At 48.9% G+C, this 25,163-nt stretch overlaps 4 protein-coding genes across 7 annotated transcripts in view; 2 read left to right on the top strand and 2 right to left on the bottom strand.

The window, feature by feature from the left end:
- The first annotated feature begins 529 nt into the window (after positions 1 to 529).
- On the top strand, positions 530 to 1,713 carry BOLA3 (bolA family member 3). Its single transcript, XM_038167152.2, has 4 exons — positions 530 to 688; positions 799 to 922; positions 1,092 to 1,180; positions 1,551 to 1,713. Exons 1-4 carry the CDS (start codon positions 653 to 655, stop codon positions 1,614 to 1,616), a joined length of 315 nt encoding a protein of 104 aa, XP_038023080.1. The 5' UTR covers positions 530 to 652; the 3' UTR covers positions 1,617 to 1,713.
- Positions 1,714 to 2,337: 624 nt separating this feature from the next.
- Positions 2,338 to 7,465, bottom strand: MOB1A (MOB kinase activator 1A). Of its 2 annotated transcripts, none has more exons than XM_038167151.2 (6): positions 7,318 to 7,465; positions 5,842 to 6,008; positions 4,905 to 4,998; positions 3,598 to 3,731; positions 3,309 to 3,472; positions 2,338 to 2,712 (listed from the first exon to the last, which is right to left on the bottom strand). In XM_038167151.2, the coding sequence occupies exons 1-6, from the start codon at positions 7,329 to 7,331 to the stop codon at positions 2,635 to 2,637; spliced, it is 651 nt and encodes a 216-aa protein (XP_038023079.1). In that variant the 5' UTR covers positions 7,332 to 7,465; the 3' UTR covers positions 2,338 to 2,634. The 2 variants fall into 2 exon arrangements, with proteins under 2 accessions (XP_038023079.1, XP_038023078.1); XM_038167150.2 differs by lacking the exon at positions 7,318 to 7,465 and adding an exon at positions 6,423 to 7,036.
- Positions 7,410 to 15,679, top strand: MTHFD2 (methylenetetrahydrofolate dehydrogenase (NADP+ dependent) 2, methenyltetrahydrofolate cyclohydrolase). Its single transcript, XM_038167148.2, has 8 exons — positions 7,410 to 7,569; positions 9,403 to 9,587; positions 10,463 to 10,585; positions 11,072 to 11,224; positions 11,304 to 11,411; positions 11,792 to 11,884; positions 12,890 to 13,015; positions 13,841 to 15,679. The coding sequence occupies exons 1-8, from the start codon at positions 7,481 to 7,483 to the stop codon at positions 13,978 to 13,980; spliced, it is 1,017 nt and encodes a 338-aa protein (XP_038023076.2). The 5' UTR covers positions 7,410 to 7,480; the 3' UTR covers positions 13,981 to 15,679.
- Positions 15,680 to 17,291: 1,612 nt separating this feature from the next.
- Positions 17,292 to 25,163, bottom strand: part of SLC4A5 (solute carrier family 4 member 5) — a 28,295-nt gene continuing 20,423 nt past the window's right edge. For all 3 annotated transcript variants that reach the window (XM_038167145.2, XM_038167146.2, XM_072027203.1), the window contains 11 exons: positions 24,633 to 24,694; positions 24,092 to 24,292; positions 23,593 to 23,706; positions 22,733 to 22,894; positions 21,302 to 21,480; positions 21,124 to 21,196; positions 20,918 to 20,986; positions 20,518 to 20,691; positions 20,149 to 20,310; positions 18,639 to 18,706; positions 17,292 to 17,806 (listed from right to left, as the gene is read on the bottom strand). In XM_038167145.2, the coding sequence (XP_038023073.1) occupies positions 17,641 to 17,806; positions 18,639 to 18,706; positions 20,149 to 20,310; positions 20,518 to 20,691; positions 20,918 to 20,986; positions 21,124 to 21,196; positions 21,302 to 21,480; positions 22,733 to 22,894; positions 23,593 to 23,706; positions 24,092 to 24,292; positions 24,633 to 24,694 (1,430 nt within the window). In that variant the 3' untranslated portion in view covers positions 17,292 to 17,640. The remainder of the gene's footprint in view (positions 17,807 to 18,638; positions 18,707 to 20,148; positions 20,311 to 20,517; positions 20,692 to 20,917; positions 20,987 to 21,123; positions 21,197 to 21,301; positions 21,481 to 22,732; positions 22,895 to 23,592; positions 23,707 to 24,091; positions 24,293 to 24,632; positions 24,695 to 25,163) is intronic.

The raw sequence follows: 25,163 nt of genomic DNA, 5'->3' as shown, positions 1-25,163 counted from the left end.
CCCTCTTTCCCTTTTTTTTTGTGTGTGGTTTTTGTTTGTTTTTTTTCTTAATGCCCTATTTTTAACCCTCACCTCCAGTGTTTTGGTAAATTTATTTTTAGGATGCCTAAGAATTCCATGTATGGATCCTTCCCCTCCTTTCCCTTTCCCTTTCTTTTTTTTTTTTTTTTTTTTTAATTTGTATTTTATTCTAAGTTACACGCAGCCGACCAGGCTGCGAGATGTATTATTCCTGATATCTTTAAAATATTGTGGGTGTTTTAATAAATTTTATATTTATTTTTTGCACTCAAACTTGGCCGTTCTGTTTGTCTCTGCCTGGCGGTGAGGTGGGGGTGAGGAGGGGACCCTGGGGAGGGGGGAGGGGGTTGCGTGTGGCGCTTGCGGGGGACAAGATGGAGTCGCGGCTGCGGGGAGCGGGGGAGGCTGGGCCTCGGTGCGGGTTTGACGCGCTCTGGGGTGTGGGTGGGGAGCTCGGGGCTGGGGCTGCGGGGGGGTGAGCGGCTGGCCCGGCAGGGCACGGCAAGGGGGCCGGGCCGAGATCCCGAGGCTGCCGCCGGGGTCCTCCGGGCCGCCAGGGGGCGAAGCGAGGCGGCCGCGGCCTTGCGCCGAGCCCTTCCCCGCCCGTCCCCGAGGCCGCCACGGGCCCGAGATGGCCGCCGCGGCGGGGCTGCGGCTCCGCGGGCCGGTGAGTGGCGCGGCCGCCCCGGGCCGTGCTGCGGGGAGCGGCCCCGCGGAGCGGTGTCACAGCTCGGTTTGTTTTGCGCCCCCCCCTCTCCTCTCCTCTCCCCGCCCCAGCTCGTTCTGCGGTGCGGCCCTTGGCGAAGCTTCACCTCCCGGACGGACGGGGAGGCCCGAGTGACCCGCGTCCTGCGGGAGAAGTTCCCCCGCGCCTCCGCCATCAGGGTGGTGGACATCTCCGGTAACCCACCCGCTCCCCTTCAACCCCCCCGCGCCGTGCTGTGCGCTCCGCCGCCGCGGGGCTGAGCCCGGCCCGGCCGCGGCGGTTGCCGGGGGCCTCTTGGCCGGGGGGGGGGGGCGGCGGCAGCGCTCTGCCGGGGGCCGCACCGCGGGGCTGCGCTTCCTTGCAGGAGGATGCGGCGCTATGTACGAGGTCCACGTCGAGTCGGAGGAGTTCAGGGAGAAGCGGATGGTGCAGCAGCACCAGATGGTTAACCAGGTGAGGGCTGCGGGCTGCAGCAGCCGGTGCACGGCGCCCGAGCTGCAGACCCACGCGCAGCCGAGCAGCGGCACGCACACAGCAGTGGTTGGCACGTGCACGCTCCTGCGGCACCACGTCTGCATGGCCTGGGCATGCAGCATTTGTCTCTGCTTAGTTTTGCATCCTGCTTGTGTGTGTATGTTGCAGCACTGCATGCAGTCTGCTTGCACACACAGCACTTGCAGTTGACACAGCACACGCTGCATTTGCACTTGAGCACTACATGCATACAGCACTTAATTAAGAGCTCCACTTCAGCACTCGGTGCTTTAAAGCCACCCACTTTTACCTTGAAGTGGGACTTAGTATTTGTGTTCGTCTCTTGCAGGCACTGCGTGAAGAGATCAAGAACATGCATGGACTGCGCATCTTCACCTCCACCCCCAAGCCCTGATACTGGGCTGAGCTCTGTGATGGGAAGGGGGGGGAATGTGAGGGGACTTGTGCAGCTGCCGGGAATGGCCCGGTCAATAAAGATGCTGGAGACTGTGTGTGTGAAGAGGCTCTGGACCAGCCAGAACTGGGGGGCAGAAGCAGGATGCTGCTGCAGCCACCAGCCAGGGGGACTCCCTTCAAGGGAAAATGTTCTTAGGGTTGTTTGTTTTCAACTGGAACACGTGGGGGCTGTGAGGGCACCAGTGCATGGAACAAGGACAAGACATCCATTAAAAAAGAGAGCAGGAAGAAGAAACTTTATTGCCTTGCCACACATGGTCCCTGCCATTCCCTCTGTGTTGTGTTCCCTCCCCTCTCCCCCCTCCCCCCCCCCCCCAGCTGGGGACAAAAAAGCTGCTCTGCACACCAAGGGGAGAGGCTCCCCTTGACAGGCACTTTTTTCCTCCTCCCCCCAATGCTGCCATGGGCGGAGCTTAAGGCTCTTGGCCAAAGTGCATCTAAATCCAAAAAAAGCACTTCCAAAAATAAGGTGTGCCACTGCTGCTCTTTCCCAAGGGAAGCATGTGCTGGTTATAGCGCCCAGGCTGGCTGCTTGTAGGCCAGGTTCTGTATCCATGGGATCCAGAGTGAAATTGCTCCAGCACTGAAAACAGCAGTGTGGCACTTTGGAACTTCACCCATGCCTGTGGGAAACAAAGCAACCTGCTACAAGCTCTGTGTCAGCCCCAGACTGCAATTCTTGCCAGACTTGAGTACATAGCTTAGAAAAAAACATACGAAGCAGCACTAGTCACCACAGCTCAGCCACCAGTTATAAAGCAATGCAGGCTGCCACTGTGCAGTACAAGCACTGTTTTGCCAAAGGCCTGCAAGACTGAGGTGAGGCGATGCCAGCCAGCACATCATCCAGCTTCTTGAGGCTTGCACTGGTGAAGGGGAAAGGGAGAACGGCTGGTGTACAAAGCAGAAAGGAACAGCCACAACCAGAAACTGAATGGGGTCCTCCTGGGGAAAGTTTATCTGTCTTTGGAGCCTAGCTTCTCAATCAGTTCCTGCAGTGGAGCCAACTCCCGCCTGTCGATCAAGTTAAATTCCTGGCAAGAAAAAGCATCACAAGAACTAAACACACTGCTGAAAGAGCCACTAGAAAACACAAGGCTCCAGGTGCAGCCAGCACACATGCACTGGGAACCAGCTGCATAAATGCGTGCTGGCATAAATTCCCATGCAGACGTTACTGCAGCCATCTCTCCCATTTCTCTGCAGAGATTCAAGTGTTTTGGGCAAACCATGTTGCACTGTTGAGGCTGCTCAGCACAATGAGTCACCCACAGTTACAGGCTGTTAAATAATGGGCAACGTGAAAAAGGTACTGCTGCTACCTCAGAGTCGGTTCCTGAGCTACAAAACCCCAAGTTCTCTTTGAAGTCCGGACCCTTTGTGAGCTTAAAATTAGAGAGGGAAATCGAAGCCTTTATAGCCATCTTGCACAAAAATCAAAACAAGCCCCAGATGACACTGCTGTATGGTTCACATGGTAAAGAGGGTGAGAGCTGAGCTGTGTTCCATCACAATGCTGTTGTAGACCTTCAAAGAGCAAGTAGGGTCTTAAAATCCAACTCCCTTTAAAAGCAAATCAGGAAACAAGAAACCCTGGTGGAGGCACGTGACCAATTGTTCTGCAACTTACCTGCACAAAGAAGATAAAGTGCTTGAAAGAGGTGTTGAGGTGGGCCTCCTCCTGCAGCCGCATGACAGAATCAAAGTGCTGGTGGTAAATGTGGGCGTACACGCGGAATAGCCGTTTCAGGATGGTCTTGGCCACTGACATGAAGTTCTTGGGAAAAGGGACGCCTGAAAACCACCAATATGCGGGGATAAGTTTCAGTTTGTTAAGAAGTAAAAAAGAGATCTTCCGGTGGCACTGTGGTTCAGTCCTATATACAAGGCACGTTGCATCATGCAACAGTTGCAATTACCAATCTTTGAAGGGAAGAGGGTTTCGTCATCCAGCTGGTCCTGAACCCATGTCATCAAGTAATCAATGTACTTTGGAGCTGAGCACTTAATTGGCTTCTTTATGTTGGTGCCGTCTGCCCAATGGTACTCATATCTGTTGGGAGACCGAAAAAAAAATAATCTTTGCTATATGAGTAAAAGAAATACATTTTCATTGCGTTGTGGCTACTCTGGCAACAAGGCACTGCAGCTTCCTCCTTCTCTTGGTAAGGTGTGCTCTGCAAAAGAAGCACTCTGCAGCAACCCTCACAAGTGATGTTCAACTGTGTATCAACCTCTTTCAACATCAGCATTCCTTTAAATGGGGCATGTGATGGGGCCAAACCCCAGTGCTCAAGTTACTACATATAGAATCATATAGTTTTCAGACATCAACGGAGAATTCAGCACTCCCTCGGGGAGATGCACACCAACACATGAGACAGCCAAGACCCCATCCTGAGGCCATATGTCAGCCAAAAGCTTTTAAAAGCCACCATCTCAAAGTGACACATGCTTATAAATCCACAGCTCCTCAGAACAGGGGCACATTTCTATCAGAACACTATGTAGCACGGAACTCTCCCTTCTCAGAGATCTTCTGCAAAATTGTACAGTAGGGAAAAAAAAACATGTTTCAATTGTCATGTCTCAACCACCAACAAGTGAAAATGAACACGGCACTTTAAACAGGAAGTCGTTACAGGAAATATCCCCAAATATAGAAACAGGAACTTATGATCTAGATAATTCTGGTTAGAAAAGCAGGGCAGGACTTTACACAGCACCCTACAAATACTGCTCAACAGCCAGACTCCATGCTGCTGTCCCAAATAACAAGCCTCAACCAACCTTACCAACATGATACGCTGTTGTTGCATCAACTCAAAGTACTTAAGTTCAGAACCATCATATATACTCTTCTTCAACCTTTCAATCTTCTTCAATCACTTTCACTCAGAAAAAAACAAGCAATGACCTCTTGGAGCACTTGCTCTGAGACAACAGATTGAGAGATGACTTGAACAGAAAGATCTGCCACTTCGAAGTTACATCTCTTATTTTCCTTAAAATAAATCTGCTACTGATACCATGTGGCTTCCCTAATGGACCACATTGCTTCGCATGCAGGTGAGTGACTCTACAGGAGCATGATGCTGTGCCCCAACACCATCCAGACACATCTGATTCCCTTTTTTAGTTTTTCTCGACACACTTAAGTGACCTGAACATCCATCCACTTCCCCAACACATAAATTGCAGCTGTAGACTGCCATAAACTTCTTACCTTGGTCCAGCAGACATGACCGGACAGCTGGCCTCTGTGCAAAACTCTGTGATGGTCCCATAGAGCATATTGATTTGGTTGAAGAAATCCACCGCTGTAAATGAAAAAGTATCAATTTTACCCAAAATGCAAACAAAGCAGACTGCAGCACCAATTTGCTTCCATTCAGCTGACATTGCCTCTGAGGATCACCATCACAGGGGGTGAACATACTGCAAAGCTCTCCACAAAAGCAAACACACCATTATGTGGCTGACTTCAAGACCCTCTGACCATCTAGGAACATGAATCTCCCAGTCAGCTTTGATCTTTTTTTTTTTTTTTAATCTTTTTTTTTTTTTTTAATTTCTGGCTACTGCCCCTAACTTATTTGTATGGCATTAAGCTGTACATAACCTCCTAACTTCCTGTAACTTTGAAATAACTGCTTTAGTTCCCAGCCACCTTTTTAAGAAAGAAAATACAACTCCTAAGTTACCAACACAAACCTGGAGAATATGGTCGAAGAACACAGTTCCATTTTTCACCCAAGCTGTTTACTGTCAGTTTTTGCAGCTAACAGCACTAACTACTGGTTTTATAATTCCAAAATCAAGGCTTACTCCTAATTCTAAAAATAACCTTTCACAAACCTAATCATCTTTACAAGTTGTAACTTGAAGAAAATGCACCCCAAAAACACAATAGTATGTATTTGTTTCTTGATTTTTGCTTGCTTCCAGAGCACAAAACCCCTTTGACACTCAACTTACTTTCCTTTTATCCCTACCTAGTTAAACAGAATCTAGCCAGGATGTGAACTTCATCTGTGTTGTTTATTATTATTAATAATAATTTTGTTTGTTTGTTTGTTTTCTCTTAAGGATGAAACCCAGACATTTGTATTCCTCCCACTTCACCTCCACACATGGATGGATTGCTGTTTCATAGGACTTACTGTTAACTGCGATCCACTCATTAAGGTCCTCTCCCTCTGGCAGCATAACTGCTTGCCTAAGGTTACCACTCCCCAGGGTGGCTTCTGCATGTTTCAAGAGTTCATACTGATGGGAGCCTTCAGGAATATTCTTCTTGGGTTTGAATGTTTTCGAAGATCGACTCCCACTGACAAAAGAGAAACATTTCTAGTTAATCTGTCAGCTGCAATCCCTCCTAAGAAATATTTCCCTCCTGATACAGCTGACTTACTCCTTGCCATTTGGCACTTTTAGCTGTGGTAACACCAACTGTTTACCCCTCCCATCCCCCTACCAGGGTGAACATATCATATGCTCAGGCCAAAGTGTTTCCAACAGCCCTGTGCACACTTCCCTTTTTACATGTAATAAACATTTGGTGCAAAGGCCTAAAAACTGATCAGCAACAGTTGCATTCAGAGTGACCCAGGAACCAGGAAACAAAACCACCAGGTGGCTGGGTCAAGTTTGACAGGGCAAAGACAAGACACTCAGACACACTGTAGAAACAATCTGCTCAAAATACCAATTTAACAGACTCCAGCCCTAAAACACAAATTACCGTAGCAGTTGCAATTGTCTCTTGTGTTCTGCAACACCTGTGCCACTGCACAACTCCATGCCCCTACAACAGTGCCAAAGCTGCTCTCTGCAGGGTGCTCAGAGGGACACAGGTCATTGAACTGAGTACTGGCTTTAGACCCATGCTCAAAAGCTGATACTGCCAAGAGCGGAAGGAATTTCTATGCCTCCAAACCACAAAATGTTAACTTTCAGACCGAGCAGAGCCCACAGTGTCCTGTTCTCAGCCTTTGCCAACTCTGCTTCTGACTTAGGGTGGTGCAAGCCGAAGCCTCAAGGAGGGCCCATACGCTTCATCGCCGGGCTGCTGCCTCCCCTCGTTGTACACAACCAGCCGTGCTTGGCTCGCACCCCCTTCACCCCAGCTTCCTGGTTCAGCATTACTGCACGGCCTGATGGCTTTGCACACTGCTTACATGCAGCGTTCTGGGCGGAAATAAAAGCCCCTTCAACCCAGCTCATTCTTCAGCCGAGCCACCGCCTCCTGTCACACCACAGGCAGACAACACAGCCCCAGCACCTTGCTGACCACAGGCACAGCCCCGAAACACAGACCCAGCACACTGCCGACCCCAGAAAGAAGGCGCCCGGCCCCTCCCCACGCCACAAAACGACCCCGATCCCTCCGTCACGCCCACCGAGCTTCCAAAGCTGAAACCCTTTGGGAGCACTCACACCACAGCCCTGCAGCCGGTAACCGACACCTCCCCGCACCGAACAGAGCCGCGAGTCCGCCCGCCGCCTGCCCCGAGGCTTCCCCCGCCCGCCGCCGCGCTCCCCCAGCCCCTCACCAGGCCCCCGCCGCCAGCTCCCCGCCTCCCCTCCCCGCCCGCCCCGCGCCCCCTCCCCGCAGCCCCCCGCGGCCCGGCCCTCACAAGAGGAAGCTCATGGCGAGCGGCCCGAGGCGAAGCGGCGCCGCTCCCGCCGCAGCCCTGCCCCGCAGCTCTCGCGAGACCCAGCCCCGAGCGGGGGCGGGCCCTCGGCGCGCTATAAGGGGGCGGGCGGGGCGGGCGGGGGCGCCTCTCCTCAGGTGCCGCCATGGCCCCCGCGCTGTGCCCGCTCCGCGCCCTCGGCCGGGTCGCGCTGCGGTCCCCCTGCGGCCGCCGTCTGCACCTCAGCGCGCACAGGTAGGGCCCGGCCGCGGGGTCGGCGCTGCCGGCGACGAGGGAGGCGTGAGGCGGGTCCCCAGCGGCCGCGCCGGGCGCTGCAGGCTGATGAAATCCCGCTGCCGCCTTGCGTGGCGGGGCTGCGGCAGCGGGTGTGCCCCGGGGGGGCTCGGCTGGGGGTGCCCGCTGTTAGGGTGAGGTGCGGAGCGGTCAGCGTGCCGAGGGAGCCCCGTGCTTGAACGGGTCGGAGCCTAGGAAAGGAGGGAGCGCCGCACGCCGCCCCAGCTTGGCGCTGGGGTGTGAGGCTTTCCCGTGCCCCTGCTCTGCGTTGCTCTGGGCCTGGAGCAGCTCCGGTGGGGGCTCCCCTTTGCTGCAACCGTGTCTGGAGCACGGAGACCCCTCACGAAGCAGTGCTGGGCTCGTGGGACTCGGGGAGGAGGAGGAGGAGGAGGAGGAGGTCTGTGCGTCAGGTAGCGGGGGCTGCTCAGTTCTGGGGAGGAGGAGTGCAGCAGCACGCCCTGTGCCTGTGGGGCTGTGGGAGGGGAAAGCTCTCAGGCTGCCTTCTGAGGGACGGTTGTCTCCTGGGTTTCCTTGGCAAGTTGGTGGTGGTGCATCTTGCTTGCTGATTGCCTCAGAAATGGGCAGGTCCTGGCTGTGGGCGATGCCTGCGTAGTGATGCTGGGGAGCAGCTCCCCCTGCTCTGTGTGAGGGGCCTGACAGAGGAGCAGAGTGCTTGGGTAAATACTTGGGTAAGCGAGTGAAGAACTCGTCGTGAGGCCTTGCAGGAAGGCACTGCAGTGAAGTCTAAAAGTGAATCTTGGGTGGGTCAATGCCTCACAGAGGGACTAGTGAGTGAGAGTTGCATTCTAATGTGAGTGATAGCCATAACCTGAAGTAAAAAACAAATGTGAGCAGTGTGCACAGGCTGTGCTGATTGGGGCTGGCAGCTGTGGCCTCATTAGTTGTAATCTGTGCCAGCCTTTCTATATGCTGCAGGGTATCCAGTTGCCTGGAATGCATTTGACAGAGACTCTATATTCTTCCTACAAATTTAGACCAGAGAAGTATGTGAGGACCTGTTCTGACATGGTTCAAGTAGACAGCTATCCCCTCAACTCCAGATAAGCACTGTAGTCTTTTGAAGGGACTGGAATTGAGTACCCAACCCAGTTCTCACAATCTAAAGAGTTGACTGGAGTGGTGGCAGCAATTAGTTGAGCAGGTTAGGGCATGTGCCAGGTGTATGCGAGGTGGAATGGTGGTATTCCTGAGAAATCTATGGGTGACCGGGCTCTCTAAGAACTGCACTTGATGCAGCAGTATGACACCCTTCTTTGCTTGTGTCAGACATGCCAGAATTGCTTGGTAACTTCTGTAGTGGAAATTCCACTTAAGTGGAATGAGTTCTGCCTCCTCATGTAAGTCATTTGTAGTGAAACTCATGCCTTTGAAAGGGAAGGGCGACTGACTTTTGAAAAGTGGAGGCTAATCATATAGCCCATGCTTCAAGCTAAAATATGAATGATACATGTGTACCCCCAGTCTTGCAGAGAAGCAGAGTGTATAGTTTCTTAGGCTTCACAAAAAAAAAAACAACTCTGTCCCTCCAGTAGTTTTGCTTTTTAAGTTTCCAGCTCTACTGCCCAAAGCATTAAGACTGAAATATGCTGCGTAACACAACTTGCAGAAAAAAAAAAAAAAGGTTTGTAATAAAGGCTTGTACTTGGCTCAGATGAGAGACAGTTCTGTCCTGCTTTGTGGTTAGCACCTGTTTCTTGTGCTAGTGTTGCACAAAGGTTGGATTTGATGTTCCTAACAATGCTGACTGCTTTGGTAACACTTTTTCCACTGCAGAGATGATGCAGTTGTGATTTCTGGAAGGAAGCTGGCCCGACAGATCAGACAGGAAGCCCGTCATGAGGTTGAACAGTGGGTAGCAGCTGGAAACAAGAGACCTCACCTCAGTGTTGTTCTAGTTGGTGAAAATCCTGCAAGTCACTCCTATGTATTGAACAAAACCAAAGCAGCTGCTGATGTTGGTAAGTCTTGTGCTCTGCTCTGAAACTGGAGCAAAGTAACTGCTTCCTGTTTCATTGGTTGAGGGGAGTCCTCTATGCTGGAAACTGTGGAAGCTCTTAGGATGCATCCACGTGGCTGCTTTTCACCTCAGCTGCATCGCTGTCTAGGCTTATGGCAAAACTTTGGCTGCATTCATAGTAGTGCTGAGATGTAGTTAATAGGCATAGTTTGAATGTATTATGCCACTTGAATCCTCTAGGTCAACATCAAGCTATACAGTTTGGATTTGCAATCTTTGCAGGCCTGTGTAAAACACTGGCAAGGCTTTGATTTGCCTTTTTAAATTACCTATCCAAGCTGCAATCACATTGAGCAGAGTCTTGCAAGCCAAGGTCCAATTTAGTGTTCAGCCAAAGATTTCCTGAGTGTACTTCTGGAGAAGTGTGCTGAAGGGGGTCCAGGGCACACAGTGGTGTAATTTCTTACTGAGTTCTGTGCTGCTGAAGCCTTATTTGGAACTGACATTTTAGGCCAACATCCCCTTCTTACTGTGGTGAAGAGGGTCTACAGGAGGTGCAGTTGCATGACACCATAACACATTCGCATTTAGTTTCTCCAAGCCCTCCATGCACTTTTGGAAGGCCTCTGGTTTCAGCAGGCTTTCCCAGGAATGACTACACAGACTAATGGTCCTTAATCATAACTTGCAAGACTTGTGTAGATCTACAACCTGGAAGGTGTTCATTGTTGTATGAAGCATGAAATCCTTGGTGTATCCATATTGGGTTTTGTGCAGAAATGAAACTAGACAGTTTAAATCAGCATGGGTTAGGAAAATTGCTTCACACTTGTATATATGCTGCTGTCTAATGCGGCACTCTCAATGACTGCACAGGAATCAGCAGTGAGACGATTCTCAAGCCAGCCTCAATTACTGAGGAAGAACTACTGGATTTGATTGGTAAACTAAATAATGATGCCAATGTGGATGGCCTGTTAGTGCAGCTTCCTTTACCTGGTGAGTAGCTGGATATCAATCTGTTTCATTTTTATATAAAGATTTCTAAGAGTTTATGTGCCATAAGGAGGTATAGCTCAGGAGTTCTTTTGCCACATGAAATGTGGCACGCTGATGTAACTTAAAGAAATTGATCTTACTACTTCATCATACTGCTGCCTATATGAGTTGAGTTGATGGGGGTCATGGAAATCTATTCTTGTGTGAGGAGTATCAGCTTTCTAAGCCGGGAGCTTAAATTTGGTTGTGATACTGAGGCAGTCTAAAAATACACTCTGCATTAGCGACACTGTAGTTCCCAAGTGGTTCCAGTCCCCTTCTGCTGGGAGTTCTTAGCCTTGAGCTCACTGGAGGCTTTGAATAAATTCAAGCTTACAAACTTTGAAGGGGTTGAGGGGCTAGTGCAGTGAGCCTGGCTTCTGGTTGACTGCAAAATGAATTATTTTTTTGTCTGTTCCCTAGTGCTAAAGCTTTTATCTTTTCCAGAACACATTGATGAGCGAAAGATTTGCAATGCTGTGACTCCAGACAAAGATGTTGATGGCTTTCATGTAATAAATGTGGGGCGCATGTGCCTTGACCAGTATTCCATGCTGCCAGCTACCCCATGGGGTGTGTGGGAGATCATTAAGAGAACTGGTAAGCTGTTGCAGTATTTGGCTGCTGTATGGCACAACTCCAGCTTGTATTTGTCTTAAGACTCTCATGTCTACTGCAGGCATTCCGACACTGGGGAAGAATGTGGTGGTAGCTGGCCGGTCAAAGAATGTGGGAATGCCCATAGCCATGTTGCTGCATACAGATGGCAGGCATGAGCGCCCAGGAGGTAGGAGCTTGCTGGTCTTGGAGCCTGTGCACCAGGCAGTTGTGGGAAGAAGCCCTTTGCCTATGCCACAGTCTTTGTTAGGCTTTTAAACAGGTCCTAGGCCTGTCTCAGGGACTATGACATCATGTGGGCTGTGGTTGAGGCTGGAGAGTTAACTGCACATAGGCAGTCTTGTAATGCTTCAGAGCCTTCTTCAGTTAGTCCTTGTCTTTTTCCATACAAGACCTCTCCCTCTGCCTTTGTAGGCTACTCCCAGTGGTTTGTCCTCAGGCTTCTGTATTCTTGCTACCTTCACAGGTGTCCTCAAAGGTGAAGAGTTAGAAGTTTGACAGGTTTAGGTACACTTATGGGTAAAAGGCTTTACGTAACCCCTTTTGCAGGTGATGCCACAGTAACAATATCACACCGCTACACTCCAAAGGAGCAGCTGAAGCAACACACGATCCGTGCTGACATTGTGGTAGCAGCAGCAGGTAAGACTGAACTCTCAGTACAGGTGAGATGCACAGAAGATGCTGCACTGCAGCTTGTGTGATGTTTCTGATGGGAATCTTTTCTTGCTGGAGACAGTTCTGTTGGTATATGTTCCAGGGCCTCCCTATCTGAGGCATCTCTGGCAGCACAAGGATAATTTGGTATTCTTATGGCTGCTGGCAGCTGCTGTAGGCAAGGGCTGGCTGTTTGAGCCAGCCAGTGTATCCTGTGATTAAGCCTAGGAGGGTCTAGCAGAGCTGTTTGTGGCCCTTTGAAATGCAAAATGACATCTGTCAGGAGGGCTTTGTGTGCCAGCAAGCACTTGATCAGACCTAAAGAACAGCTACAAGTAGATGTACTCCAGGTTGGAAGTGGGGTCTTGAGCTATCCCCTTGGCATGGGGGGTAGCTCATCAACAGAAAAGTTGACTTGGGTGTTGATGCTTGGCAGCTGAAGCTTGCTGTAAGCTTGTGGGAAAGGAGAGAAATGTGAGTTAGAAATTGGGTAGGAAGAGAGATGAAGTACTGGAAGGATTTGAACTGATGTTTGAAGGTAGTGTTGCATAAAAGCAGAAATGCTGCTGGCAGAAAAGAAGGCATGTTCATAGTCAAAGGTGGTCAGTAAACCAGAGAAAAGATCACATGAAACAGTTAAGTTTTAAGTGGAAGGTAGGATGAGTTCCTCAGCTGATGCAGTATGTGGTAGAACCAGACAAACACCCCACATTGAAAGGGGTGTTCCAAATTCTTTGCCAGACTTCTTTCTTGGGGATGGATTCTAGTCCTTTATACTGAGACTATAAGTGAACAAATCCTTGATTTCTGGGTGAGATGAACCTCTCAAGGAGTGGCACTGGATTTTGCAACTGTGGCTAGATTTGTATTTGTGAGGCAAGAAGGCCTGGGTGGGTCAAAATCTACAGGGCTGGGCGGTGTGAAGGTGGGGTTGAGGAGGAATGGGACTGTTTAGCACCACTATAAGCATGTGGTTCTGTTCTCTTACAGGCATTCCCAACCTGATCACAGCTGATATGATCAAAGAAGGAGCTGCAGTTATTGATGTGGGGATAACTAGAGTGCAGGACCCCATCACTGCCAAACCAAGGCTGGTTGGGGATGTGGATTTTGAAGGTATAAAAGACTATGGCATCTCATACTTTGAGCATTAAACTCATGCTTAAACTCATCATTAAACTTCTTAGCATGCTGAGAAGGGGTGAGGAAGTCCTGGTTCATGTAGTGGGGCAAATGCTGACCCATCCTAAAGCTCTCTTGCTTGTGCATTCAGTGTACAAGGGACGAACTTTCCTGTAATATGGTATGGAAACACTGTATATTGCAATGCAGAAGAGATTCATCCTGGACAGTTGGTCTCCTTTGTCTCTACTGAAATTTATAGCCCATGTTCCTGCTTTTAAATTTTACCTTATGAAAACACATGGAACTTAACTTTTGGCTTGCTATTTACTGGCCTTGCTCACCACTTAGTTGCAACAGTGCCCGGGCAGGCTGTTCTGATGAGCTCCACATCTCCATATACCTTGCAAAAGGCACTTGAAAGTCCTTTTGGAAGAGAGGGCAAATACTCAGACTATTACTTTATAGGAGAGCTTTGCAAGAGCATGCGTCAGGCCCATCCGTATCTGGTTTCAGATTTGATTTGCTGCATAAACCTAGCTATTAGATCTTTCTTTTTTTACCCAGCCTGGGCTATGAAGGTAAGCTTGCTTAATAGTGGAGATGGTCAGGCTATGGTATGCTCTGTGTTGCCTTGGGTAATGAGGAGGAGAGGGGAGGGATGGGATAATTAACTTGAGACTAATAGTTCTTAGCTGGCAGTCTTGGAGGAACTTCAACAATATTAGATTGATTACAGCTTCATACTAGTCAGCCAGCTTGGTAAGTCTTACTGCTCTTGACTTTTATGCTAAACTATAACTCCTCCCCATTCTGCAGGGGTGAAGAAGAAAGCTAGTTACATCACTCCAGTCCCTGGAGGAGTTGGGCCCATGACAGTTGCCATGCTGATGAAGAACACCATCATTGCTGCCAAGAAGCTGTTGAAACCCAAAGCACTGGAAGCCTTAACTGTTTAACATAAGACTGTTTTTAGCACTGAAAACAACATTCCAAAATGACTCCCAGACAGGCCGATAGAAAATGCAATATTTTTATTTATTGTACAGAAGTGGTATTTCCTATTTTGAGGTCATAGATATTTATTTGAAGCTGAAGCATATGTGCATTAGTTATACTAAGGCACAAGCATCTACACTCCTGCCCTATTCATTCAGCATATAACTTCTAGCAGAGCTGCTTTTTAAGCTAACACTCTTCTTAGAAGTCAGCCCTGCAGCTTACACTGTTCTTGCAGGGACAGAGCAGCAGTTGGGTTGCTGGGTGTGCAGTTCTCCAGGGAGCTTGGCGCAATCCTGGAGGAAGTGGAGTGTGCGGCTTCACAGTGCAGAAGTAATGACTTGTGTGTTACTACAAATGCCCAGACTGCTTGCCTTTGACCTGCTTTGAAGTATTTTACTCAATGCTAGATGCTTAGTTTGAGTTGAGCTCTTCTGTAGAACCGTCTACTTGAAAAAGCCACATCTGTTCTCAGCTTGGCTGGGGCCATAGACAGTGGTAGATCTGTTGTAATGTTCTTAGTGTGCAGCTAAGCTTTTTTTTTTTTTTCTATTTGGATGGTGACTTTTAAAAACCCTTTTTCTCTAACCAAAGAAAAACAGTGGGATGTAGGGGGTTGGGGTGGAGTGCTTTTGGTGACTGTACTGGGCCCACAGTAAACTTCCTGGACTATAGTGTGAAAGGATTCCAGTGCTTGGTGAATAATCCAGGATAACTCTGAATAAAGTACAGAAGGAGGGAACCCCACTTGTTTCCTAGAATTACTTCTAAGCAAGTTTTGTACTTCTCTGACAAATTAAAACACTTGTACAGTGAGCTTCTCTTGTTCCTTCAGAGCAGGGCTGGGTCTGGCGTTTTCTCTGTGTTTGACCAAGGCATAAGTGCTACATCCATAATTAATTTTGTTCGTGCCTGAACAAAACCTGTTCAGCTTTTAGATTCTAGTTGTGAACAAATCCATCAGCTGTTGCTGATGTTTATTGTAACAGTGTAAACATACAGTCCTCTGCTTTTTGCTTGCAAGCTCTGATGATCTAACCTTTGGAAAAACTTGAGTGTAGTATTGTTCTGGGGTGGTGAGGTGGGTCTAGACTTCTTCCTCTTCAGCATCTGGCCACATACCCTTGGTAAGACTGATTCTATCTTTCTGGGTGCTGGGAAACTTTTTTTCTGAAGCTGAAGGTCTGTTGCCATGCTAGAGCCACATGTTGAGTCACTGCAAGCCATGCATTTTCCCCGTTCCCCTCCAGGGAAGAGCAGTGACTGTTTATAACAATGCTAAACAAGGAACACCTGGAGAGGGAAGGTTCAATGACTGAGATTGCATGAGGAACACACTAAGAGCAGAGACTAATTTAAATGAGATTTATTGGATTGTATCACTGATAAATACAAAATGGCTAAAGTAGTGCTGTAATGGGGATGGCAAATCTGTGACAATCCAGTATTTCCATATGCAAAACAAAAAAATATAAACCATTTGTAAGACCTACGAGAAGGACAAATTTAGTTGGAACAAGAAGTGTTGTAGAGGGACCTGTGCTTAGGCTTCAGCTGTGCTCTATGAAACAAAAGCCTATGAAGGCTTTGTGGACTCTGGTAGCGGTGCTGTGTAGTAGGTGCTGATATACTGATTAAAGCAAACTTACTATCTGTGGAGTGATTGCAGTCAAAGGCCTATCTCTACCATGCTTTAGCTACCACATGGGAGACTGGTATAAAACACTAAAAAGTACACACAATGCATCCAAGCTGAAATAGTTCTTAGTGTTATCATCAAGCTAAGTGGCACTTGCTTAAGTGGTCACTGGAGTAATACTGTTTTATTAACCTCATCATGGTTCCTCATAAGATATACTTGAACCAGAAAAATACTATAAACAGAAAACTGCATTTATGTCTTTGTTTGAAGTGACTATTTACAAAGAACTGGGCTCTGTCCCATGCAAAGGTTCAGATCAGTTGCAATATTGAACCAGTGCCCCAGAAGCCCCTCTGTGGCTGGCCTTAGCACAGAATTCATATAAATAGTTGGTAGGCTGTTCCTGCTTGGGAGATGAGGGGGAGCTTTGTACTACCTTAAAACCACAAGAAACATCCATCTAGCAGAGAGAAAGTTGACAAACAAGACTAGTTTTTCTAAACCATAGGCTGCAGGCATGCTGGGAAGGAAAGCCATTTGAAAGCCTCATTGATGCCCCAGCACTGCTGGAAGAAAGTGAGAGCTGGGCAAGCTGAACTGCCTGGTGCCAGAGGTGGCTCCTGACCTGCTCTCTGGTGGGGAAGCAAGTGCAAAGTGTGTGGGGATATGGGGTGAGGGACGTACTTGCTCTCCCATCACTGCTTCAAGCTGTTAAAACACCTGGGTATAATTACAATTGAGGAGCTCAAGGAGGTGCAAAGTCCCTTGTGCAGGGGCTGGATGGGCTCCTTCAGTGTGCCCGTGGCAAAAGCAAGGGCAGAAATAATACTCCAGCTCATCAGGCTTCTGCGTGGATGCAGCTATTACTCCAGCCCTGTTATCAGCCTAGGTTTCCAGACAGCACTGGGGATCCTAGATTGGTTCTGTGAAAACTGTGCTTTGCTAGGGCTGTTGGTGTGTGGGTGGGTAAGGCAATGCTTGCCGAACGGCTCTGCTGCAGAAACCGCTCGATTCCCTGCGGAAACCATTTCCAGTTCTCTGCAGAAACCATGACCCGCTGCCTGCAGCAGCAGTGCCTGACAGCCAGCAGAAATCATGCCCTGTTCCCTGCTCTGCTGCTGCTCTCAGGCACTCGCAGCCTGCCTGTTGTTACCTGCAAGAAGCAATGGCCTTTGGCCTCAAGATCTCCTGCTCCAGAGCCTTTGCTCCTCCTGCCAGTGCCTGGGGCACTGCCACTTTGCAACCCTTGCTAGCCTGCAATGCATCCTCCTAACCTACTTACATGTCTATGCTGGGGCAAGCACAGCTGAGTCCCCCTGGGGCAGGAGAATCCCACCTGCTGAAGCAGAGAGACCCTGATTGGGTTGCTGGGAAGCTGCAGCATGGCTGGGCTGCAAGAGGGGACTCCTACTGCAAGGGGTCAGACTGCTTTTGTTTGCATCCTGCAAACTCAAAGCCTGAGGCTGCTCACGGGAAATGCACTGCTCCCTTTGCCAAGCCAGATTCTGCAGGAGTCACCTGTGATTTCAGGGCAGGGGCAGCTGGGATGCATACTCCCACTTCTCAGGCAGGCAAACCTCCTCCCCACCCCAAAATCCCCCTTGAAAGGTTTACCCCAGCACAGTCCCCTGCTCCATAGGCCATGCATGCAGCCAACTGTTCCCTGACATCCATGGCCCTGACTGCCTTTGACTTCTCCATTCCAGTAGCAGTTCTAGGGCAAGTGGAGGCCAAATATGCCAACTCCACATTTCTAGCCCCAGCAGTGGGGGTTATTCTGCCACCAGCACATTCTGCTACCAGCAGTGATGCATTCACCCAGCAGAAAGGGAGGAAATTCAAGAGCATTACACTAAACGCTACTGGAGCAATGGGCCTCTGGGGCCACCACGTCCTCAGTGTCACATAGAAAAATATGTCCAATTAGCTTTATATATATATATATATATATATAAATTAGAAGAAGCACTGCACGGAACTATAGTGTGGTCTCACTGCCCATGTCCCGAGGTGGCTTTTCAGTGTCGGTGTCCTCGTAGTCTGATTCCATCTCTATCTTCACCTGGGGCACAGCGCAAATCGGGTTTCGTGAGTAGTTAAATGCAGGAGACGATGGACACGAAATCTTCAGGTGAAGCGTAATACTGCCCAGGAAGAGGGAGACATAGGGAGGTAAGCATTTCGCATGGGTACCTGATTAATGCCCCAGAAAACCCAGCAAAGGGCTCCAGATGCTGCTACTGCCATGAAAAAAAAATCATTAAAAAATTATAGAGTCATAGAATATCTCGAGTTGGAAGGGACCCACAAGGACCATCAAGTCCAACTTCTGGTTCCACAGAGGAACACAAAATCCAACCACATTTCTGAGACAGTTGTCCAAACACTTCCTGAACTCTGGCAGGAGTGACCACTTCCCTGCGGAGCCAGTTTCAGTGCCTGACCACCCTCTCAGTGAAGAACTTTCACCTAACACCCAGCCTGAACCTCCCCACTGCAGCTCCATCCTGTTCCCTCGGTTCCTATCACCAGTTACTGATCTTTTGCAATTAGTATGTATAATCTGTAGGTGGAAAATTACACAAATCTTTCAGAACTCATCTGTACAGCTCATTCTAAAAATCTCTGCAGCTTTACCCAGTAGCATCTTATTGTCATGCGCCCTCTCACACTAGGTTTGGAACATGTTATCCGGTTCCCCTCCCACCCAACCTGCTTTGAAAAACATGATAGCCATTGCCTGCAAATGAAGGCAGCCAAAATACCATGGGATGCTGTGAAAATATATTCAGCTATTTCAAAAAAAAAAACAAAGTTGCACAAAGAAAATGGCAACTAGCTCAAGGTAGTGGCAAAAATGATTTCCAGTTGGGACCATTGACTGCTAAACCTAGAAATGTTTCACACCAAGGGTATGGGATCTGTAGGGATGGGGTCATGCAAGGGAGTGAATGGTGGAGTCCATTTGGTGCTTACCTGCGATCCAGATCTGAACCATTTGGGGAAGAATCAGAACGCAAAGCTCCAGGTGGAGGACCTCTTTCCTGGGGGGACATGGAGGTGAAACACTTCCCAGATGAGGAAGGAACCCCACAGAAAGCCACTCCCCCACCCCACCTTGCTACCAGGTCTGGTGGACCTCAGGTGGTAGGAGGGAAAGAAAGCTCCTGTGAAATGCTGATTTTGGGAGTGATCAGAGAAAGAGAGCAACCACCAGATTCTGCAAGCAGCAGCTTGGGGACAGTAAATTAATTAGCACGTTAAAAATTGCTGACATCATGATGCAATCTGGTGCCAAGCTGGAATAAACTCACCCAGATTTACTATTTTATTTTATTTTATTTTATTTTATTTTATTTTATTTTATTTTATTTTATTTTATTTTATTTTATTTTATTTTATTTTATTTTATTTTAATTTTCCATGGCTGGCCAGCTTTGTGCCAGGTCACTTATGACGCTTTTGGAACGAGGTTGGGTCAAATTGCATGTATCTGCCCTTTTGCAACCTGAATAACGCTGCCACAAGCTCTTTGCCTCTTGCTTTTAGGGGCTCAAAAACCTTCTACATCTTTTTATTTATTTATTTTATTTTTATATCTCCCTTAGGTTCAGCTCAGGGATGAGATGCAGGAGTCCTGGCTTTTCAGCCACACAGATTTTATTATCACCAAGTGTGCTGAATCCTATAAACCCTGCTTTAAATACAGCTTATAGCCAGCCCTCCCCCTAGTTTCAGCAGGATGAATCCAGGCTGTGTCTGTTTTGTTTATCAGATTAGTGCAATTGGCAGCTGCGCAGGCCCCATTGCTGAGAGTTAGGAAGCAACAGTTAGGACGAGAGAGGATCCCTGAGATCTTTACTTACGACTGAGGCAATGGGGACCCCCATTTCGGGGTGCTGGTGGAAGGGGCTCCATGGGGATCTTTATGACTGAGGGAACTGGGAACTGGGGAAGAAAGTGGGTAGAAGCAGTGAAGGTAGAGACGGGCTTGGGCTCCTCACCGAGGAGCCTGGGCAGGCTCCAAGTCTGCCCAGAGCACCTAAAGGTGTCCAGTCTCTGTGTAAGATTGAGGAAGTGCATAAGGATGAGGAGGCTTTGCTTTCCTCTTCCCAAATCAACCCACAGCACTTCTGCCAGGGAAAGAGCCTGCAGCAGGAGGTTGCACAGGCTAATGAGACTTTGTAACCATATAATGGGTGCCTCTTCTATGGGAGCTGTGGCCTTTTCATTAATTTTTATTTTTGCCATGATTTTTCAGCTTTCAAGGTGCTTTGAGCATCTCCTAGAGCTGCTGGTCTACCCCATAGCATCACTTAAAGCCCCTAAATCAGCCAGTCCTATATGCACAGAGAAATATCCCCAGAAGTCAAAGACATTCTTCCCGAACCTGGAGGTTTGTTCCAGTGGCACCACTCCCCTCCTACGTGGGTCCAGCACCCCAGGGTGTCTGTGCTATTCAGTCCCCCACCCATTCCACACACACCTCCTCGTCACTGCTGCTGTCTCCTTTGTTGCCTTTCTTCTTCTTCTTCTTGTCATCCTCTTTCTTCTTTTCCTTCTCAGGGATGATGTTGTCAATCCAGGCCAGGTCATGTTGGGAGAAGACAAAATCTAGCAGTCGCCTCACCAGGATCAAGGCTAAAATCTAGGAGGGGAGAGATACATGAGTTAGGACCTGTGGAACATCATCATGGGACCAGCCACACTCACCAAAATTTGCTTAAATCTCAAAATCTTGTTGATGGGGTTGCAATAATGGGACTGCATGTGGAAATCCAGAAAGTTGTGTGTTTCTTTGGTCAATAAAACATAAGTGAAAGCAGCCTGGAGGATGCTTTGTGCAGAGCCTTACCATGACAGGGAAGATGATTGCAGCCACGGTGGATTTGAGGATCCAGAGCACAGCCAGGCAGACAATCTGCACCAGAGTGAAGAGGTGGATGCGGCGTAGTGGCACATGCCGAAGGAAGACATAATCGGGCTGGTGCTTGGCTGGCATGAGGAAGAGCTTGCAGCGGTCCCAAAACTGCGGCAGGATAAAGCCTGCTGTTAGCTATCAGCTGCATTCCCCCCAGTGCAGGCTCCTCGTCACCCAGATAAACCCTCTTTTAGTGCCCTCTTTTAGTGGGAGTTTGAGGCTTTTTGGTAGTTTATGGAGGGATTTGGACGCATGCAACTTCTGAGGTCAAAAATCCCCATTTCTGCCCAGATGTGAAACCCCTTCATGCCCAGAGAGGAGAAGAAGTGCTTACCTGGATGCCATTCAGTGATGCAACGCCCATGTACAGAAAGACGCCATACAGCACTGGCATGGGGATGTACTAGGGACATGGAAAAAACATGACACTTACAACAGAAAAGGTAGCAGCTTACTGTTGGGGATAGGGACAAATGCTGGGGGCCATACAACGGAAAGAAAATTGCCCCAAACATCTGCAGAGCAATGGGGATGTTTTACCTTCAGAATCGGGGCCAGGAAGACGGAAATCCCTGTCAGCACAAATACGATGATGCCTGTCACTCTCTGCTCCCTGGAGTGGCGAGAGAGGCAGGATGAAGCCATGCTGGGTATACCCACTGCTGCATCTGGATCCCCCACCACACCCCAAGGAAGAGTGCAGCCAAGCCTTCCTCACCTGACACCCAGGAACTGGGGCTGCTCCCCTGGGGCACTGGTCTCTGTCTCCATCTTCAAGCTGTCGATGTGGGCGATGGAGATGACAGTGGCTGCCACGTACCAGGGCAGCCCCATGAAGGAGCACACAGCCATGAGGATGCCAACCCAGAACAGGTCCAGGTGGTAGCCTGCTGCTTTCTGCAATGTAGTGCCCAAAAGGGTCAGGAGGGGAGATGGGGGGAACACAAAGAACTTCATCTATTCACCATGGAGCCCAGCAAGGCAGAGATTTCCCTCTACAGCACCCTTCAACCTTCAGTACTCTCCCTGAAGAGCCCAGCATCACCACTGTGTATTACACACTGCTCTCATGAATTATCCTCAGCACCCTACATTACCACAGCACTCACTGCATCACCTTGAAACAACCTACATTGCTGCAGTGTCCCCCACCCCACCCTGGTACACCCAGCATTGCTGCAGAGCACCCCACATTGCCATGGTACACCCTGCATTGTTCTCATGCACCCTGCATCACCCTGAAGCAAACTGTGTTTCTGCAGAGCAGAATGCAGATACACCCCATTCTGCCCTGATATAATCCAGGGGCGACCTTATCTCTCTCTACAGATACCTCAAAGGAGGCTGTAGTGAGGTGGGGGTAGGTCTGTTCTCCCACGTGCCTGGTGACAGGACGAGGGGGAATGGGCTTAAGTTGCGCCAGGGGAGTTTTAGGTTGGATGTTAGGAAGAACTTCTTTACCAAAAGGGTTGTTAGACACTGGAACAGGCTGCCCAGGGAAGTGGTGGAGTCACCATCCCTGGAAGTCTTTAAAAGACGTTTAGATGTAGAACTTAGGGATATGGTTTAGTGGAGGACTTGTTAGTGTTAGGTCAGAGGTTGGACCCGATGATCTTGAGGTCTCTTCCAACCTAGAAATTCTGTGATTCTGTAATCTACATCACCCTGTGGCACCCTGCATCATCACAGTGCACCCACATTGCACCTACATTACTCTCATGCATACTGCATCATCCTTGTGCACCCTGTGCTGGTGCATCCTGCATAGTCGTGATGCAGCCGGCATTGTCCTGCATTGCTGCAGTGCACCCCACATCACCCTGGTACACCCTATATTGCCATCGTGCACCCCACATGCCCCATAGTGCAGCCTGCATCCCCCTATATTGCTCTGGTGCACCTCATGTTGCCCTGGTGAATCCTGCATATCCTGCAGTACATCCTGCATCACTCTAGTGCAGCCCAGTACCTACAACATTCAGTGAGTTTAACGCCCTGGAGGCTTTCTCACCCCAAAAATGCAGCCTGAAAAGAAAAGGAATAGCCTCTGCAGCACCAGATCTGCACCCCAAAAGCAGGTGCTTGCAAAGATGCACCTGCTGCCTGAAATGATGCTGTAAATCTGAGTGTGGGGTGAGTCCTGGCTCACCCGTAACTTATGCTCCTTCCTGTTGACGATGACAGCTGTGATCTGCTGGTCCATGAAGATGAGGATGGTAACGAGGAGGGCAGGCAGCGCACTTGCAAGGTATACCCACCACGGGTTCTTCCCAAAGGGAAACACGAACCACCCTCGGTCCACACGAGTGGGCTGTGGGTAGAGAGGAGTTTGCATGCTGCATCCGAACACAAGTCAGGGATGGGGAGGAAACACAATCCCTGAAATTTCAGGAAGCCCCACTTCACCCCAAATTCCATCCCCTCTGAGCATTATCTTATCCCATGTTCATCCCTGCACCCCATCAACACACATCTGGACCCCGACCACCCCAGCAGCCATGTGCCTCAGCCCCCCATTTTCCCCAGATGCTCATTTGGACTGAGCTCTTCCCGCAAGGACTCCCCATGTCATGACAGTGATATCCCAGGTTGGGGAAGAGATGTTTTCAGCAACACCTCCAGAAAGGGATTTATTGCTTTTTACCTTAAAGTCAGTAGGCACTTGGAGCTTTGGGGTGTTCAGTCCAAAAAGCACATCCAGCCCCACAAACATTAGTATGGACATAAAGATAGAGAAATCACTAATAAGCTTACGCAGCTGCCAGGAGTGAAAGATAGGAAAAAAAGAGAAAGGGGGGGGGGGGGAGGAATAGAAAGAAAGGAAAGGAAAGGAAGAAAAGTCACAGAATTAGAATATTCCTCCAGAAAAGGCAAAGCAGTGTTTCAGAAGGATCCCAGACACCACATTTTCCCCCAAAAGGGAGAAGGGAACTCAATTTTCCCCCAAACCACTGAGGATCTGGAAGAGAGTGCAGTGGAGAGGCAAGGCCCCTCCCAGTGTGGCCAAACCTTGATGATACTGGGAATATGCAGCTTTGGGGTGTCCAGTCCAAAACAGGCATCCACACCACAGAACAGCAGGATGGAGAAGACATTGGAAAAATCAGCAATGAAGGCCCTGACCTGGAGGTAGATGGGAAATGGGGGTGGAAAGGGTGATTAATGGGATGGAGGTATTTGCTCCTGCATCTGCATAATTCCCCTCGGGTTTCCAGTTCTGCACACAGGTGGGCATAACTCACAGAAAGCATTTTTTTCCTTTTGCATTGCACTGTGATAGTTTATACAGAATGCAAGAGATAAAGCAGTGTCTCAGTGTTCAGATAGGATTATCCTAATTGATATTAACATCTCCTTTTCCAGCAAATCACCTTACTGAAAATAGAAATACGGATTTATTTTCCCATAGCTTCTTGCATCCAGGAATGACACCAGCAGTTCCCCTTTTTCCTACCTTTGGAAAAAAAAAAAATGGGGCAAGATCCTGCAGAGCTATTTCTTTTCTTACCTTGGTGGGGAAGTAGCGGCTGAATTTGAATTTCTTCAGTGTCAATGTCATGGAGTAGGTCCCGAAGAAGAGGATGAAGGACATGAGGGCCAGATCAGGCACAAATTTACAGGATTTCCCCACTAAGCTGCCACCATACTTGAGACACTCCTTCTTACTCAGCTGAGTCCAATCCAGAGCTGTTAGGTTAATAGTATTGTACTGGGGAGAACCCCCCCCCCAAAAAAAAAAAAAAGCAAAATTAGCATGTTAAGCAATTGCAGCATGCAAGGAAAAGGGGGCTTCAGTGTGCTGCTGCAGCTGGGAGCCACTCCAGCCCTGTAATCATGGGAAAACCCCAGAGCTGCTAATAATTTGGGCAAAAAGGTGGGGATTTGGTGCTGCTGATCCAAACCATGAACCCCAATTAATGTAAAGCCTATATTTCCCCAGAATTCACTCCAAGGCAACATGCACCATTCCCTGGGTGCAACAGTCCCTTGGATGAGCTCCCCTGCTCCCATACCCCAATTTTCCCCATAGAGCAAGCAAACCCACTTACCAGAGAAATGTTAGTGGTGTTTGGTGCTACTGGAGCTGAAGCATCGAACAATGTCATGTTGGCTGCAAAAAAGAAGTTTGTTATAAGATTCTTGGCTAACATAGACATAACATTAAAAATGTCCAGGCTTCATCCAGAGAAGAACAGCTCAGCCTTGCTGAACCCAGATTAGGTGGTGTAAAAGCAAACGTGGGGCTGAGTACATCCTCTGACAGGTATGCAGGTGTCAGTGCCCATGAACAAAGCAGGATGTGGGGAGCCAAATCTTATTTCTAACCCCTCAGCAACTTCTCCGTGATTAATCCCATGCACACCCTCCAGAGTTGGCCCAATCCAGAGATGCACTGGTGAACAGCACATCTTTCCCTTTGGCTGCCTATCCCTCTTGGCTGGTAAGTGCAAACAAGATTCTGGGGAGCTTCCTAGTGTGGGAAGCCACTGGCAAGTGGGGCTGAGCACTCCAGCTTGTGCTGCCACTCCTCCTTTCAAACCAAAAAGGTGGAAGGGTGAAGAAGACTGAAAAAGTAGCCT

Source organism: Anas platyrhynchos, chromosome 23 (assembly GCF_047663525.1).
Source record: "Anas platyrhynchos isolate ZD024472 breed Pekin duck chromosome 23, IASCAAS_PekinDuck_T2T, whole genome shotgun sequence".
In the NCBI taxonomy this organism is placed as follows: Eukaryota; Metazoa; Chordata; class Aves; order Anseriformes; family Anatidae; genus Anas; species Anas platyrhynchos.
The sequence above is the reverse complement of the archived record's forward strand: the minus strand, read 5'-3'. Positions and strand labels throughout refer to the sequence as shown.